The 19,584-nt window shown below is 38.4% G+C and overlaps 1 protein-coding gene across 1 annotated transcript in view; it reads left to right on the forward strand.

Annotated features, from left to right (window-relative positions):
• SKAP1 (src kinase associated phosphoprotein 1) overlaps positions 1–19,584 on the forward strand; it is a 273,892-nt gene that overhangs the window by 48,952 nt on the left and 205,356 nt on the right. The window contains exon 3 of the mRNA XM_025859313.2: positions 8,605–8,630. Within this exon, the coding sequence (XP_025715098.1) occupies positions 8,605–8,630 (26 nt within the window). The remainder of the gene's footprint in view (positions 1–8,604; positions 8,631–19,584) is intronic.

Here is a 19,584-nt window from a genome sequence, read left to right on the forward strand (position 1 = left end):
TAGTCCTGAGAGAGAAGAGCAGAATAATGCTATCTCCTGTTTTTGCACATTTTAATTGATTGTTAAAAGTTTCTAATATGTATAGACACTATGGTCAAGTCTTGGGCTGTTGGCTTTTCTCCTACCCAGCCTGAGCCCCAGTGTTCATGCCCTCCAGGGTTCTCTTGCTCTTTTGTCCTTTCATCTCCCAAGTCTAGAAGAATCCTAACCTCAGATCAATTCAACTGTCCACATCTCTGCTCTTATATTTGGGCAGCTACTCAGTGTTGAAGAAAAATGACACAGTAGAAGTGCCTCTACTCTTAAGCTTAGTCTCCCAGCTCAGCTGAACCCTTAATGACACCTGGCAGTGACCTTACATGACCCTAGTAGCAACTTTTCTAATGTTCCTCTTTCCCCCCTTACCTCTCCAATGCTTAGCAGATTTATCATATCACTCTTGCTTGACATTATCACCTACTTCACAGGAGAAAACAAGAGGCTTTCAGGTTGGAACCCACTCAGAATCTTGCCCTATCCCTTCCTCAAACATGTCTGCTTTGGGCCTCTGCCACCTGCTCTGATGAGCCCAGCCCCTCTGCATCCTGGGCCTGGCCTCTCTGTGACCCTCCCCTCCCCTGCCAGGCATCTTCCTTTATCTGATCCCAGATCCTCCCTCAGCAACCCTTATCTGCAGGCAGTAAGACAGCTTCTGGCATTAGCCAGGCCTGGGTTCTTCTGGCCCCAGTTTTTACCTTGTGTGTGTTTTGTGCCAATTCTATCACTTCGGCACAATTTGACTATTCCAGCCCAACCGGCCCACAGTTGGGGCTTTCCATACTCTCAGTCCCTCACAGAGTATCTGGCAAATAGTGGAAATTTATTAATGTTTGGGAGAACGAATGCAGTCTTCATAACTTGAGATACAGATGGTATGTTGGCATGTTAATGTTGAGAAATCCACTCTGCCTAGATGAGCGCTAAGAATAGTCCAGCCTAAATATTTTTCATGTAACTTTTGTTCTCAGGTGAATAATGTGACCATGTTCATAACAAGGGAAATACCAAAGGAATTTTCAAGTGAATATCATGTTTTTGAACCTGCCTGCACAAGATAAACTGTGGTAGCTTCATCACAATGTGAACTTCTAAACTTCTATGATGCAATCACATAACCTCTGCATACTTCATTTTCTCATCTGGAAAGTGAGGGGTTGGATTAAATGACCTTCAGTGACCTTCCAGCTGTAAAATTCAATGAGTATAGGGTCCAGTCACAGTGTCATGCAGATATCAGTTACGCACTAATCAGATAAGTAGGAGTCTTGGTGGTCTAAGAGTAGCTATTAACCTGAAGAAAGCAAAAAATAAAATTAGGTTCCAAGCATCAACAGAGATAAAAATAACAGGACAAGAGCCAAAGAGACCACAGTTTAAAATATAGTAATCAGCTGGAGTTCTTTGTGAGTGCTGCCTTGTTTTCTCCCATACACAAGTTTCGAACCAAAAGATATCTCTGATTTTCCTCTTGACGCTCTGTTCCCAGCTCGCCTCCAAATCAAATCTCTTGTCACTCTTCTTGGTCTCCAGTAAACTGCCTCTCAGGTTTTCTCCCTCCCATCAAGGTTGCATATTTCTGCTGGTTTGATCGTGGTGGACATCATTTCCTATCCTTAAAACAAGCAAACCAACCAACCATCCAATCCTTCAGTTGCTCCCCTTTATCTATAGAAAGAAAAAAAAATCTCAACTCTGACTTGACATTTATGGTCTTCTTTTTTGTCACAAAATACCTGGCTGGCATTTTTCTTTAATAGTTCATTGAGTTATAATTGGTTGCCTATTACATGTAGGGAGTATGGGGATTACATAGACATACAACCACAATTTGCAGTCTTGATGCTAGAACATAGGGGAAGGAATATTTTCAGTGTTGTGGTGAAAGACCATAATCATTGACTAATTGAGAAAAGCAACCAGATTTCTTACTGTTGGTATCCAGGGTGGATGTTGAATTGGGCATAGCAGGGATTTTATGTAGTAAAAGTGTTATGGAAAACTCCAGTGATGAGTAAGGTCTTATTTCTTTTTTATTGTCTGGGAACAGACTTCTAAAAAAAAAATCAATACTGTCAACATTAGATAATGTTGCTTGTTTATTATTTAATAAAAGTTTAATTGTGACCATTTCATAAGTAGGAGACATTGTGTTGCCTTCCAGGGTGGGTTTCTAAAACTCATGGATATAGACTCGAGACCACAGAAATATTACACCCCAAAAAATGAACTAGGAACTTATTTTTTTTTTAAGATTTTATTTATTTGAGAGAGAAACAGCCTGACCGGGGAGAGCCTCAGAAGGAGAATAAGGCTCCCCAATGAGCAGGGAGCCCGATGCGGGGCTCAATCCCAGGACTCGGGGATCATGACCTGAGCTGAAGGCAGTCGCTTAACCAACGGAGCCACCCAGGCGCCCCGGAACTAGGAACTTCTTATGGCAGGTCCTTCTATTACTTGAGTTACATGTGAAACTCTATATGTGAAACTTCTATTACTTGAGTTATACGTGAATGTGAAACAGTAGTCATCAATATGGTTGCAGCAATTTCTGTCTGCTCGAGTCCCGCCTCGGGCTTGTCTGTTGTTACCATAGTATTTATTATTTACTATCTTAGATCGACGTCTGCTCATGTATAAATATCTCATTGTTCAGATTGTAAGCTCCTTGTAGGCAGATACTAGGTCCTGTCCTTTTGATGGATTAAAGGTACTGGGGCTAGAGGGGGTACCAGCTCCCTTCCAGGGGCCTTCCCATTGCTGCCTGACTGTTTCCAAGGCTGGTGTCCCGACCCCTGGGTCCCAGCCTCTGATGCCACCACCAGGGACTTCCACCAGATGGTGCTCTTTTCCCATTTCTGTTCTTGGGTGTCACTGGCCATATGACCCTTTGCCACTTGCCCATTCTTTCTGCAAGGTAGTAGATGGAGCACTGCTACTAGAAAGAAAATTTGAAATCAAGTGAATCTTCCAAAGTAAGAAAAGAAATTATAGGAACTATCTCCAGTGTACAGACTATTAACATTATTCAGAAAAGCCATTTCCTTGGACATATATCAGTCTCTACCATGTGGCTCACTGATCAAGGTCGATTGCAAGGGGTTTTCCTAGTGATATCAACTTGCTGTTGAAAGCCCCTGCTCAGCCAGGTTTCCATTTGAATTCCATTTCTATTGTCAGTGTAACACTTCATTCTTTGGAGATAGTCATTACCAAGAGAACAGAGATGGTCAAGAGGGAAATAAAAGTCATCTCTGGACAAAGAGTAGTGCAGACAGCCTATCCATTGAGAAGGCACCACTGTTTTGGTACAAAAACCAAAGTTCAAATTTACATCCTTCAGTCATCAAGAAGAGATTTGATTTTGTTTAGCAGGTGGTTTAACGAAGCAGAGAATGTATGATGTGTTTTAAATTTCCATAAGTCACAGGCAAAATAACATGTTTAATACTTTTGTTGCAAAATAAATTCATTTAGATGTTCTAGATTTATAACATTACAGATGTTGGCCTTTGTGGGTAGTTAGTTTTATAATGCCATTACAACTTTATTCATCTAACCCAGAGGGTCTTATCATTTTGGAGGGAAAGAGTTATTGACATTTTTGGGAATCTAATGAAGTTTATGGATTCTTCTTCAAGAGAAAAGAAAATGTGGGTTGCTTTTCACCCACAATTTTCAGGAGTTCATGAGTCTTCTAAAGCTCAACTGTGGACTCTAAGTTAAAGATGTCTGATCTAACTACTCTCTAATACTAGCTGTCTGACAATAATAGGTTTGTTTTCTACATTACAGTCAATAGAAAAACAGTTAATGTGGGATTTAAGAGCTTGAGCTCTGGAACCAAGGAGACCTGGATACAAATCTGAGTTCTGCCATTTAATAGCTATGTGGTTTTGGTCAAATCGGTTGACCTACTGAGCTTCAGTTTCCTAATCTGTAAAATGGGAATAATAATAGTACTGACTTAATAGGGTTGTGGTGAAGATTAAATAAAATAACACCTATACAATGTATACATAACACAATGCCTAGCATATGTTAAGTGCTGAATATGCTAATTTTTTAATTGTAATCAGGAAATGGAACTATTTTTCCTTCCTATATATTTGCAATAATATGAGGGTAGTTACAGTTGTTACCTGTAGAGTTACCTCCTTTGCCAGGATCTAATTAGCTGGCTGAGTGGTGAAAGCTCTGAGTACTTTGATCTCAATAACTACGTTCATTCGTTAGTTCCATGGTCAAGAGTTTGATACCCACGTCAAACTCCCCCCCGCATCTAATGATTAAGAGTTAATAGCTTCATTTTTAGCAGGAATCTAGTGTTCTGTGATTCTTGAGTGGCAAACTAGAACAGTTTGCAGTTTGAAAGATACTGAAATATATCTGCAGACAGACTATATGTACTTTAGTCACCATTTCATCCAAGGCACCAGAGCAAAGGACTTGTCATATAGAAGACATTCAACAAGGATTTGTTGACGGAGTGACTGAATTCTGTTGGGATAGTAGAAAGTCTTCAGAGAAAAAAATCATTTTTTTCTGAGTGTCTTTAAGTTAGATTATATTTTCAAGACTCTCCTCCTTAACTTGTTATTAGAGTGCCCACTCTAGAACTAGTTGCTAGGATTGGAAACTTGTCTGCCTTATAACTAGCTGTGTAAACCATGGGCAAGTCATCTCGCCTCTCAATGACTTGGCTTCCTTATTTATAAAATGCGCATAATAATAGGGCTACAGTGTGGAGGAATGAGTTAATATAAGAGAAGTGTTTAGAACAGTGCCCCCAATATATTCGAGAAAAGTTAACATTGTTACTATTTGTCATTGCTATTACTGTTGCTATATTAGCCTCAAGATCCCCTCACTATGGTGAATCCCATTTATTTATTGTTACCATCCCCTAAACTAAAGTTCACTGAAAACCTCTCTGAATTTAGAAACACAAATAGCAAACTTTGTCTCACATGTAATGTAACTCTAAATTTTCTAAACTCTATTCTGCAGAGCCGACAAAATATTAGGAAATTTTGTTCTTCCATTTTCATTTTCGGATGATCAAGTAAAGATGGATCTATTTTGACTGAATGTGAAAGCCATAATCATCAATATGGTTGTGGCAATTTCTGTCTGCTCGTTCTGTACTCATCTTTTTCCAGTTCCAAATATCATTTGCATGGACCTGATGATGTTGAGTATGTATATTGCAGCAGAGTGATAGCTTCCTTTTCATATTGAAGCTGAAGCTTCAAAGGGAAGATTAAAGGAGTGTTTGTTATCTATCTGCACAGGCCTGATATGAAATTCTCAGAGGCCTTTAGGATAAACACAACTCTGTGTGTGTGCCTGTATGCCTTTTCTTCTATGTAATTCTGTTGTGGTGTTTGTATTTTGGTTTAAAATGTCTAGTTTCAGACTTGTTGGAGTCTCTGGCTAAAGGATAATTGTTTTCAGAGTGAAGGATAAGAATTAGAAGATGTGGGCAGGATTTGACTAAATGCCTCCTAAGGAGTGTAGAATTCTCTAGTGTGGGGTGATCTTTCCAGAGAATGTGATGAAGGTCATCCATAGGATATGTTTAATGAGACAAGATCAAGACTTTAAATGTGTTGTGCCCAGCAGAGAAGAGTCCATGGTGCCCTCCAGTGAGGGATGAGATTGCTCACTTTTTGGCCTTGCCTTTTAGAAGTATCCTCTGGGTGTGTGTGTGCGTGCGTGCATGTGTGTGAGTGTAAACAAACTTTCTTTAGGGTTGTTGCACAATTAAGACTTAGAGTAAGACAAAGGGGAAAAAGTAGGGTAGCAGGATTGTTCTATACCTTGTGAAAGTGAAAGCAACTAAAATTCCACTTCATGCCATTCCATGTCAAGTTCTACATATGATTTTTACTGACAGAAATATTTAATTACAACATCATCAAGATTAAGGCGGATTCAGGGGCGCCTGGGTGGCTCAGTCAGTTAAGCGACTGCCTTCAGCTCAGGTCATGATCCTGGAGTCCCGGGATCGAGTCCCGCATCGGGGTCTCTGCTCAGCAGGGAGTCTGCTTCTCCCTCTGACCCTCCCCCCTCTCATGTGCTCTCTCTCTCTCTCATTCTCGCTCTCTCAAATGAATAAATAAATAAAATCTTAAAAAAAAAGATTAAGGCAGATTCTGCTATTTAACATCAACTCGATAGACCTGCTACTTTATTTAATAGTGTTTAATACCGTTTTGTTTAATACTGTTAAGTTGAATTCTTTCTCTGTAATCGGCCTTCTTATGATACAGCTACCATTGGCAGAAACAGTACTCTTAGTGTATGTGAACTTATAAGACCTTCTTAACTAAAAAGAGAAAGCAGGAAACCAGCATCACTTTACAGTAGGTAGAGAAGGGGACTGAAAATGTGCGTGTGCATTGGGGTGGGGATGGTGGAGAAGAGAGGAGAAAAAAAGGTTGAGGTCATCAGTAACATGTTTTGCCTATTTAACAATTAGCTAAGAGTTGGCCTTTTAACTGCCCAAGCATGGCTCCATTTTTTTTTTCTGGGTCAATAAGTGAGAACGACATTAGTTAGCGAAGTTCCTGCTATTGTCATCATATACATTTCGGAAGGAGAAGTACACCCCCCCCCCACACCCCACACACACACTTGCACAGGCTCACATTCTAATTTCTATTTATATTGAATTGGAGGTTGAATAATGATTGGAATCAAGGGCTAGAGCAGTGCCTCCAGAGAAGATGGGAAACAGCAAAAACATGGAAAATTCCTCGCCCCTTTGATGATTTACTTGATTAACTGCGTTTTATAGAAATGAGTTTGATGGAAAAGCTCTTCATAGTGGCCAGGTACAGTGGAAGCTGCAGCATCTGCTGGGGGGGGCGGGGATTGACCCGTCGTACTAATATATACAACTTGTTTTAAGTTACAGCCACTCTCCATCTACATATGCCTTCCTAGTGACATGGACATCCTTCTTCCCACCTGCTGCAGCTTTACCTTTCCCACCCCTTCCTCCTGTTATTCCCTCTCCCCCTTTCCACTGCAGATGTCGGAGCTGTCCTGAACTTTCCCTCCCTGTCATCCAAGATCTCACATTTCCCTTCACCTGATTGCCAGCCCAGAACTCTTCTGGGAAAAGAAAGGAATAAGAAGAGTCAACCAGGAGGCTTCTCCATCTTCTCTTCCTTATCTCTGATAATTTCCCACAAATGCATCTCTGAATTATGGCAACATATTCCCACTTATCTCCTACTTCTCCATTTCCTGAACTTTAGTCTTATAAAGAAATAACCTCGATACTCACTGGGATGATGTTTGTCTCTAACGTAACCTTACCTTATTTCAGTCATGTGTGTGCCAGAAGACACACCTCATTATTACCTATGTATTGCCTTTTCCTTAATCTTTTATTTTGGGTTATGGATTCTTTTAAGAACTAAACTCTTTCCCAAGGGAAAAAAAAGTGTTCAAATGAATGTATACACTCCTGAGAGGTCAAGATGAGGGTAGAAAAATATTCATTCTGTTTAGTGGTATAGAATTATGTCCATTGCAGGAATTCACATGTGGTTACTATAAGCAAGATTGGAGTGTGTTGAGGAGTGAGTGGGAGGTGGAAGAAAACAGAAACTACAGACAACACTTTTTGAAAATTTCACTGTGATGTGAAGGGAAAGAGGACAGCAGATGGAGGGGTATGAAGCAGGTGAGGGAGGCTTTGCTTTATTTTTAAGGGAGCATAAATACTGATGGAAAGGGCCCAGTTGAGAGGAAGAGGTTGAATATATACAAGAGAAAATCGATATAGAATAGTGTAAGGTTCCTGTGAAGGCAGGAGGAAATGGAATCCAAAGTACAATAGACTTTTGTGGGTAGCCACCCTGTAGAACATTGCTTCTATGGGGGAAGTGTAATTTAGATTCCAAATAAGTGACTTACAAATGATCCTTTCTGCTGTTGCCATTTCATTAGTTTGAAGACTTGAAGGCTGTTGGTTTTGCCAATAATACCCCAAAATAAAAGAGGAGATGGAATGATACAGTGGACTGCAAAAGCCCCAGTCTTGGCACAGACACTGAAATGCTAAGTGACCTTGCGTCCTTTGTTGATGCTTCAGCTGTAAAGTTAAGAATTTAGACCTAGAAGTGTTTGAGGATGTGTTGGGGGGGTGATGTTTGGGTTGTTATAACAGCTGGGGGTGCCACTGGGATTAGGTGCTGAGGGCCAGTGATACCGGTTGCCCTGTAATACACGGGACAGGTTGTCACAACAAAGAGTTGTGGCCCTCCAAGCCTGTAGAGCTCCTGAGGAGAAACTCGGACTGTGGCTAAGTAACCTCTTAGGACCTTTCCAGCAACATGGTCAAAACTGTCTAAGGAGTTACAGTGAGTTAAATGCCACTGAGAATCTTCCAAATCTCAGGGACAACCCTTTCATTTTTCTCAAAGTGGGTGGTGGCTTGGCTGGTTATTGACTATTTAGCAAGCTTTTTGGACTAGGTGCCGTCTCTACCATATGCCAACCAAGATTGAAATACAAGTTTGACTTACCTCCATTCTTTTCCTTGTATTTCAGGTACTATTGGGATATTCAGCCCCAAGGTGAGTGCTTTTGGCCATTTGTGGTTTTACACTAAAGATATGTGGATGGCATTGTTTACCTCTGCGTCTTCTAAATAAGCTTCTACACAGAGTGGCATTAGCCATTTCTAAGGAAAGTTAGTGGAGTGTTTAATTAACCTTCACCCTGCTGGGCTCCCCTGCTCTGCTTTTTAGCAACGAGAGGCTCTGATGCATCTGCCTTCTGAGTGGATTGGTGCTGGATTATTTTACAGAACCAAAGCTGTAAGATGCTTTTACTCCTTGAGCTTTGTCACATGCCAACAGGATCCGCTAACATTCAAATAAAATGGTGGCCGAGTCCATAATAAAACCTTGGGAGGGCTCCAACTCAGCTGATCCTTCATTTGCTCCAGAAATAAATTCCAGTAGGTTACCTCCTTGGTCACAGTGCTCTTCCACACAGCCTGCCTGTCTGGCAGCAGAGAAATGTCAGAAACGGAGTAGTGTTGAAATTCCCACTAGAACAGTGTTATCACATTTTAATATGAGCCCCATTGCAGCCTCTGTGCTTCTAATTGCTTTCAAACCATTGTTTTCCTGCTTTTGCTTGATGAACCCAGCATCTGGCATGATTCTAAAAACTACAACAGACAGCTGTGTGCAAAATTTAAAAAAAAAAGGGACAGGATTAGACCATATTCTTAAAAGGTTCAAAATTGGAATTTCTTTTTTTTTTTCCAAATTCAGTTTGAAGGGATGTCTTTCTTTTTAGTACCCTGGTTGAGAATGTCAGAAACATAATTCTGAATACTAACTCTTAACCTATTTTAAGTGGGGGATTTTTATTTTCTCAGAGAATCAGGGAGAGTTTTAGATCAAGCTTACAAATAGCTTTATGAACTATTTTGCTCTAAAACTTTTCTTTTAAGATTTTATTTATTTGTTTGAGAGAGAGAGAATGAGAGAGAGAGAGCACATGAGAGGGGGGAGGGTCAGAGGGAGAAGCAGACTCCCCGCCGAGCAGGGAGCCCGATGCGGGACTCGACCCCGGGACTCCGGGATCATGACCTGAGCCGAAGGCGGTCGCCCAACCGACTGAGCCACCCACGCGCCCCACTCTAAAACTTTTTAAAATCAATTGTAAACTTTCCAGGTTTTCCATTCTCTTAATATTGTCAATGTATCCATTCTCAATGAGCATAATACCTTAGAGAAATTCAAATTGTGAGGAATGATACTAGTTTTATGAAAATTTAAATTTTCCTAGATCATACTTTCAGTGTATTTCAAGTCTATTTAAGGTTTTCTTTAAAATCAAACTTTAAGAAATAAAAAATCTTACATATTTAAAGCTTTTTGACTCTTGTAAGTTGGCCATAGTATTTATAATATTTGAAATAATGTGATGTGGTGTTACCATATATCTCACTATCCTAAAGCACTTACGGCTAAAAACACAGACTGAGAATAGAGAATTATATGTAACAGTGTAGCAGTTTGCTTTGCAAAGTGCGAAATATGCTATTCAGGCAATGGCCCTGCATCGTTCAGGGTTTAACAGTTGTCAGCCAAAATCCACAGGGGGCAGAACATGAATGTGAACTGGCAGAAACGAATGGAACTGTGAGGGTAGAATTAATTACCTAAAGGAGAAATAAAGAATTAGTGTCAAAGCTATGGTATAGTAATGTGTTGAGAAGAGAATTCTGGAGTTGAACACAAGAGACTATACGGGGCTACAAAGACAAAGGGCAAATCTTACCAGATTCTTGTAATAGTGTCATTGCAGTCATCTTCTGGTTGACGGCAACTTCCACACAGCCTTTCTCTCTTAGGTAGAGCAGCCAAGGGGACAGTTGAAGAGTTTACCTAGAACAGAAGACTGTATTTACTTCTCAATGATGATTGGATATATAGAGCAAATTCTTGGCTCATTTAGAAGTAAATGTAGGGAAAGATCAAGTTGGAAAGCCCATACTTGTGTCTTGGCTCCAGCCTTGCTCCTACCCCTAAGTCATTTTTTTGGGGGGAGGGGGTGATTTTTTACCTTTTGCTCTTTTGATTGGATCTTAGCTGATTGCTAAGTGCTTCAGAAACTTGCAGGGTGTGTGGGGCTGGTAACAGGTCTCTGTAAGGTACTACAGGACAGTTTACGAATATGAAAAGTATAGGAATATGTAAATAAGAGAACAGCTGACAGAAGACTTTAAAAAGCCCTAGAACACTAGGTAGTATTGGGAAGGGAGTGAGAGAAGACAGAAATGATGGCCTCAGATTTCCTTATCATTTTTATCTATGGCAGGATCCTCGTGCAGGAAGATGATGGGATGAATTTTATTGACTCCAGGCATTTGCCTAAATACATACTTTGTTCTTCAGGATATGTGGACTAAAATAGTCTGGTGCCTAGAAGGAAAATAGTTCTTTTTTTTTTTTAGATTTTATTTATTTATTTGAGAGAAGTTGAGGGAGAAAGAGAGAGCACGAGCAGGGGTTGAGGGGGGCAGAGGGAGAGGGAGATGCAGATGCCCTGCTGAGCAGGGAGCCCACCACAGGGGCTCCATCCCAGGGCCCCAGAATCATGACCTGAGCCAAAGGCAGATGCTTAACCGATTGAACCACCCAGGTGCCCCAGGAAAATAGTTCTTCATTATAAAAGATCCCTTATTTATAAATCTCTTTAGTAGTCTACAGTTAAACATCTGGTTATGGAAAAGTCTGTGATGAGTTGGTACAATGTGCTTTAAAGTTTACCCTTTAAAGAACGATGCTTGGGAGAATGGACTACCTAATAGAGAAGGTTGCAAATAAAATTTTTCTTATCCCTCATTCCATTCAATCCCAGGTTTAATATGGTGGAGTAGTGACCATTGAACAGTGTCAGGGAGAGTCTTGTCTCTGTTCTGGAGAAGAAACTTGGCATGGTAGAAAGAGCATGGACATTGAGGCTTGACAGACCTAGTTCAAATCCTACCTATACCATTTAGCTAAAGGTCATGTGACCTTAGCAGTTTGCCTAATTGCTCTGAAATTCAGCTTCCCTATCTATAAAATGGGGGATCTGCAGACACTGTGCTAAGTCCTTCATATGCACTATCTTATGTAATTCTCAGAACAGCCCTACGAAATAGGTACTAATAAACCCATTTGACAGACATGGGCACTGAGGCCCAGAGAGGTTGGGAATCCTTCATGATCATGCCCCTCAAGGATTCTAACTTGGTCAGGCTGACTCCATAGCATTTGCTTTTTAAAAAGCAATAGCTTTTTTGAGATATAATTCATATAATATAAAATTCACCCTTTTAAAGTATACAAGTCAGTGGTTTTTAGTATAGTCACTGAGTTGTGCACTCATCACCACTCTAGTTTCAGAGCATTTTCGTCACCCCAATGAGAAACTCCATGTTCATTAATAGCTCCAAAGCCCATGCTCTCCATCGCTGTATTTTACTGCCTCGTTGCAGTGCTGGTATGAGGACTAGTGGTAACATGTGTAAGTTCTAGCATGCAACCTGGACAGTAAGAAAATATAGATCGGATTTACAACAGTGTTAATGGCAATTCTTTCCCTCACATTTCCACCCAAATTTTCTTATCAGTCCATTGTCACCTTCCTGAATGATGTTCATTAATAAAGAATGAAACACGGGCAAAATAAAACATAATCCAAATAATTTATTACTTTAATGTGGAAGGAACATAAATGAAAGAGCTCTTTTAATGAGCTCAAATATGATTGGAGAATGTGGGAAAGGCTTTTTATTTTTATTTTTTAATAAGACATAGATTCCTTTGACAATTCAGGTCCTGCTTGCTTTAAGAACTTTTTTTCTACTTAATGTTTCACTTAAAGTTACTTTTAACTTTTAGATGTAGTGACAGTATGACTTTATGGCATTGAGCAAACTGATTTACTTCATTATATTTAGTTTCCCTTTTTATAAAATGAGTTAATCATCAACAGCTAGAGTTTAATCAAATTTGAATGACAAGGTATAATGTTTATAATTAAAAATTTATTGCTAGAAAAACATCATCATGAATATTAGAAAAATTGCCCACCATGGACCCAGACTCTAAAGCAAATTACACAATATTTAAGTAAAAATTTTAAGAAAGACCTATGTATATAAATACATATAACAAAATTCTTATATGTATATAAATACATATAACAAAATTCTCATATGTATATAAATACATATATATGTGTATAAATACATATAACAAAATTGCCCAATGGTCACTCACATTACATTTGTGATGGTGGTAAATATGAACCACTGAAATTTCTTACCAGCTTGAAGATTCTTTGAGTGTTTTCATGAATGATGTAGAGAGTTTCTGAGAAAATGATTCAGTATATTTTAATATGAAAAATTTCCACTGTGTGAGTCTTAAAAATCTTATGAAATGGCAAGTCTATATCCCTTGTCAAAGTAAATTGATGCCTAAAAATACAGCTTGGCAAAAGCAAATAATGCAAAGTGAGTAAAGAAATGTTATTATAAAGCCTTATTAACTATAGATTAAAAGAGATTTAAAAGGCATATCAACTAATGTGTGGACCTCATTTTCATCTTGAGTTAGATAAACTCTAAAAAGTTGTAGCTATGAGAGAATTTGAAATGTGAACACTGAATATTTTATAAGAATCTACTGTTGATTACATCAAACTAAAAACCTTTTGCACAGCAAAGGAAATCATCAACAAAAAGAAAAGTCAACCTCCTGAATAGAAGATATTTGCAAACCATGCATCTGATAAGGGGTTAATTCCCAAGTATATAAAGATACAACTTAATATCCAAAATAAAAAAGAAACCAACCTGATTAAAAAGTGGGCAGAGGACTTAATAGACATTTTTCCAAAGAAGACACACAGAGGACCAACAGGCATGTGAAAAAATGATCAGCTTCACTAGTCATCAAGGAAATGCAAATCAAAGCCACAATGAGATATCACCTCACACCTGTCAGATTGGCTAGTATCAAAAAGACAAGAAAATGGGGCACCTGGGTGGCTCAGTCGTTAAGCGTCTGCCTTCCGCTCAGGTCATGATCCCAGGGTCCTGGGATCAAGCCTCGCATCGGGCTCCCTGCTCGGCCAGGAGCCTGCGTCTCCCTCTCCCACTCCCCCTGCTTGTGTTCCCTCTCTAGCTGTCTCTCTCTCTCTCTCTCTCTCTCTCTCTCTCTGTCAAATAAATAAATAAAATCTTAAAAGAAAAAAAAAGACAAGAAATAACAAGTGTTGGCGAGGATGTGCAGAAAAGAGAACCTTTGTACACTGTTGGTGGGAATGTAAATTGGTGCAGCCACTATGGAAAACAGTTCAGAGATTTCTAAAAAATTAAAAATGGAACTACTGTATGATCTAGCAATTCTACTTTCAGGTATTTATCCAAAGAAAACAAAAACACCAATTCAAAGAGATATATGCACCTCTATGTTCATTGCAACATTATTTACAATAGCCAAGATATGGAAGTAAGCCAAGTGTCCATCAATGAATGAATGTTTAAAGAAGATGAGGCTGGGGCACCTGGGTGGCTCAGTTGGTTAAGTGTCCGCCTTTGGCCCAGGTCATGATCCCAAGGTCTTGGGATTGAGCCCCCCATGTAGGGCTCCCTGCTCTGTGGGGAGTCTGCTTCTCCCTCTCCCACTGCCCCTCCCCCTGGCTCATGCACTCTCTAGCTCCCACTCTCAAATGAATAAATAAAATCTTTAAAAAATATATGGATGATGGAGTATATTTATACAATGGAATATTTTTCATCCATTAAAAAGAATGAAATCTTGCCATTTGCAACAACATGGATGGATCTAGAGGGTATTATGCTAAGTGAAGTAAGTCAGTCAGAGAAAGACAAATACCATATGATTTTACTTATATGTAGAATCTAAACAACAAAACAAATGAACAAACAAAACAAAGCAGAAACAGACTCATAGATAGAGGAAACAAATTGTTGGTTACCAGAGTGGGTGAAATAAGTGAAGGGGATTAAGAGGTACAAACTTGCAGTTATAAAATAAATAAGTGGTGGGGATGTCATGTACAGCATAGGGAATACTGTCAATAATATTGTAATAACTTTGTATGGTGACAGATGCTAACTAGACTTATCTTGGGGTCCATTTCATAGTATATATAAATATTGAATCACAATGATGTATCCTTGAAACTAATAGAAGATTGTATGTCAATTATACTTCAATCAAAAAAGAATCTATTGTTATTTTTTTAGGTGTGACAATGGTGTTATGCTTATACATTTTTTAGAAGAGTCCTTATCTTGGAGAGGTGTACACTGTGATATTTAAAGATAAAATAATAAATGTCTGACATTAGTCAAAATAATATTTTCAATATCAAAATGATAGATATTCAAAATAATATGGGAAAGAAAGAAAGAAATGGAGTGGGGGTTTATGTGAAACAAGATGGATCATAAATTGACTCTTGTTGAAGATGGATGATGTGTACATGGGGGTTTATTACACTGTTTTGTCTACTTTTGTATGCATTTAAAATTCTTCATAATGCAAAGATAAAAGAAAAAGAAATCCAGGTTGAGATTAATAAAAAAAATGTGGCATTATTCTTTTATTTCTATTGTGAGACGTAGTACATTAATGCATAAAATACTTTATGTATCTTAGACACAAAATACATAGAATAGTTAGCTTTTACAAAAACTTCAAGTTTAATGTTTTGTGATGGAAAGAGCATGAGTCTTGACATCAGGCCTGAATTCAAATCCCAGCTCCTCTACTTACCAGCTTCTTGAGCTATGGCAAGTGATATAACCTCTTCATCTATAAAATATTGCTAATAATATCTACTTCACAGTTATTGTGAGTGGTAAGGAATTATAATGAGATGATGAACTTGAGAAGTACTTGCTGCCTGGTAGTCACTTACTGAAGTGGTAGCAAGTATTCTTTTTATGTTTCAAAGTAGGGCTATGTGAGTAAATCCATGTACAGACCTTAAACTACATATATTTCACATGTCCTCCCATAAAATTCATCCATTCCAACTGAACCCTGGTATAAGGCCATGTACGTGTTTGTGAGGTTTGCGCTTAAAGGATGTGTGTGCAGAATTTTTATTGGTAGGCACTTCAGAGGTTAGATTTATGAGCTTGTTGCTCTGTAATGTCTGAGACATGTTGAATCGAAGCCTAGATGTCATTTAACTTCTCGTCTCTTACTATCACATACTTGGAGCATGTAGTTATGACAGCTACAAGAAGCAAACCATTAAAGCAGCAAAGAAACACCATCTTTGCACTAAAAAAGGAGAAAAGGGTTTCCCTTTGAAGTTGAAGAGAAGTGTTTTTAAATTAATGGAGTGTACAGTGATTTTACCAAGTTTTATTTATGAAAATACTCTTTGCATTCATGCCAAAAGGTTTTAGCACAGTCCTCAGCAGGATTTATACAAAGAAACACAGCCCAAATTTATGATGTGTTTGCAACTGTAAGAAAAAGTCTGAATTTACAATATTTGTAATTTATTGTTAAATATCTTTCTATCACTATTCCCGGAATGCTAATATTTTATAAACACAAGTGTTGGTTATGAACCTAGAATATCCTAACCTATACTACTTTTATAAAGAAATCTTCCAGAATGTTTTCTATGTCTTTTGGGGATTTAATAGCGGAAAATGTACACAGGACGAATACTCCTGCCTCTGGCTTTAGCCCAGCCTTTTAGCATCAGCAATCTTGACAGCTGCTTTTGTGACTTGACTTCCTTTAGGCCTTTCGCCCTTTCCTTATTTGCTACATATTATACAAATTAATCTGTGGAAAGTGGATATACACACAAGTCGTTTTTGAAGTTAATTACTGACTTTGATACCTTTTCAAATATTTTACTTCCTATATGTCTACTGTTTGGGTGTTTTGTTTTGTTTTTAAGAGTGGACCAGCGTATTTTAAAATTAATACACTTTTATAACAGTTGTCAAAAAGAGTAATATTTTTTTAAATAAAAAGACTCACTTTTTTTCAATGTTAAAATTTTCTAAGATTTTTTTTTAAAGATTTTATTTATTTATTTGACAGAGAGAGACACAGCGAGAGCAGGAACACAAGCAGGGGGAGTGGGAGAGGGAGAAGCAGGCCTCCTGCCAAGCAGAGAGCCCGATGCGGGGCTCGATCTCAGGACCCCAGGATCATGACCTGAGCCGAAGGCAGACGCTTAACGACTGAGCCACCCAGGCGCCCCAAATTTTCTAAGATTTTTATGTTCTTCCTAAATGCCCTTTTCTGGAGTAGATGATATTGAAACAAAAGAAAAAGAACTGAATTTCATGTAGTTGAAGGAAGAAATCATTGGAATCAGATACTGCTGCTTTCTATATTCTCTACACAATACGTTATGTACAAGTATTGTTTTGAATAGCAAAGACTCCAAACAGCCTGAATGTCCAACATTAGGGGGCTAGTTAAATAAATTATGTCACATTCATTTAATAGAATGCTACATATAGGTTAAAAGAACATGATACATATACCTGTGTGACATGTGCTGCTCTCCAAGGCATATTGTTGAGTGAAAGGCAATTTAGACACATAGTGTCCAATTTGTTTCTGTGTGTGTATATACACTGGCCTTGCATGTGTGCTTGCTTTTATTTATGTACAGAATATTTTTTGGAAGGGTACACATGAATCTATTAACAGTGGTAACCTCTGCTGAGGGTGATATCCATATGAATGGAAGAGAGAAGCTTCATTATTTATATTCTTTGGTAGTGTTTGAATTTTTACCATATGCATATATTATTTTTTAACTAAAAATTGGTTAAAGTGCAAAATGAGATAAATCAATATGTGCTGATACGGAGGAACCTCAAAGATAAATGAATAGGAGGAAAAGCAGACTACAGAACTGGACAAATGCTACCATTTAAAAAAAAAAACACCACTAACACAGACACTTGTTATATTTAGATAGAAAATTTTTAAAACACCCAAAAAAACCTCACAGTGGTTGCCTCTGGAGAGAAGAACCAAGAGGAGGGAAGGAAGATGAGATTTCATTATATATCTTCTTGTAATGTTCGAAATTTTTGCTCTGGGCATGCTTAACTTTTTTTTAATCTAATAGAGAAGTTTACTATAGTTAACAATATTGTATTATATATTTGGAAGTTGCCTAGAGTAGATCTTAAAAGTTCTCATAGGAAAAAAAATTTATAGCTATATGAAGTAGTGAATTTTGACTAAACTTCTTGTGGTGATCATTTCACAATATATACAAATCGCTATGGTTGTACACCTAAAACTGGGGGCAAAAAAGAAGCTTACCAAAAAACTACATTTAACATGGTAGTGAGCTCTTTTTCAGTAGAATCATGATTTGGCAGTTTCATATCTGTTCAAGAGCTTTTTTTTTTTTTTTGGTCTCCTTTACTTATTTATTTATTTTTATATATGAAATTAGTGTTTGAGGACCAGCATATATAGGTGTATTAGGTTGACTTATCTCTTGAAAGTGAATTTATTTTATTTTATTTTTTAAAGATTTTATTTATTTATTTGACACAGAGAGAGACACAGCGAGAGAGGGAACACAAGCAGGGGGAGTGGGAGAGGGAGAAGCAGGCTTCCCACTGAGCAGGGAGCCCGATGTGGGGCTCAATCCCAGGACCCTGGGATCATGACCTGAGCCGAAGGCAGACACCACCCAGGCACCCTGAAAGTGAATTTAAACATAAGTGATAAAGTAGTATCATATAATATCCAGGGTCACCAATAAAGAATACCTTTTTACCCAATCTCAGTCTTTTTTTGTTCCCATATGTGGTAATTAAAAGTTGGTGAGAGTTCTTGGGCCCCCACCCCCCAACTCAATGGCTGCAATCCCACAGATACATTAATTGTATCTGGGAACTTTTGTTGAGTAAAAAAAAAACATATAAGCAATTTCTCTTAGAGGGTATTATCCCTGGACCAATACAGAAAATCAGGTAAGGAGTACAGTTTCTGAACAGAGAATTTCATCGTAAGAATTAATCTACTTCAGGAATTCTGCTTCTAATGAATTTTCATGTTCTGGACACAAAATTATTGAGAGAACTGTGTAACGTATGGTTAATTTGAATACAAATTTGGTTTCCTAAGTAAAACTTCTGTGAGTACGTAGGTTAAGTCTTTGGACTTGAAAGCCAGTGAATTTGATTTTTGGAGGCTAAATAATGTGTTGGTTGAGCGAAATTATAAAGCATTAATTTTTCACTGCGCTTCCCGTCAACACATACTTCTCTCAGAAACTTGTTTAATAGTTATCATTTATCAGGATGGCTGGAGTATCACTAATACAGGAAAGGAATGGCTTGGTTATGGACAAGGGGATTTATATGGTATGCCAAAGGAAGCTTCTGGTTACTGCTGACTCTTGTGAGGCAAAGAGTAAAAGAACCAGTCTTCGAACTCCCTTTGTCAGCCAGTGTGTATTTACACAAACTTGCCAGCCCACAATAGATAGCTCTTGATCACAATTCATCTCCAGAAGATATTTTCCTAAACTTAAAATGCGATACCACTATCCTCCTTATCCTCCTCAAGATTTGTGCACTTTCCTCATGTTAGTGATACCCTAATAAAAAAGGAAAAATAAATTTTAAAGATTATTTACTTATTTATTTGACACAGAGAGCTACAGAGGGAACACAAGCAGGGGGAGTGGGAGAGGGAGAAGCAGACTCCCGGCAGAGCAGGGAGCCCGATGCGGGGCTCGATTCCAGGACCCTGGGACCATGACCTGAGCCGAAGGCAGATGCCCAACTACTGAGGCACCCAGGGTCACTGGAAAAGTAAATTTTAGAAATAAGGAAATGCTCTTCCATGTGAAATCTTTTCTGTCCCAAAAGGGGCCAAACGTTTAATGGAATTGTTGATAGTGAGAGATTTTGATTGTCGATGTTATTGTTACATGCTGTTTTCATACTTGAACATGAGTCCCTGTTTG

Source organism: Callorhinus ursinus, unplaced genomic scaffold, assembly GCF_003265705.2.
Source record: "Callorhinus ursinus isolate GAN/ISIS: 27379988/994484 unplaced genomic scaffold, GSC_fseal_2.0 scaffold52, whole genome shotgun sequence".
Taxonomy (NCBI): Eukaryota; Metazoa; Chordata; class Mammalia; order Carnivora; family Otariidae; genus Callorhinus; species Callorhinus ursinus.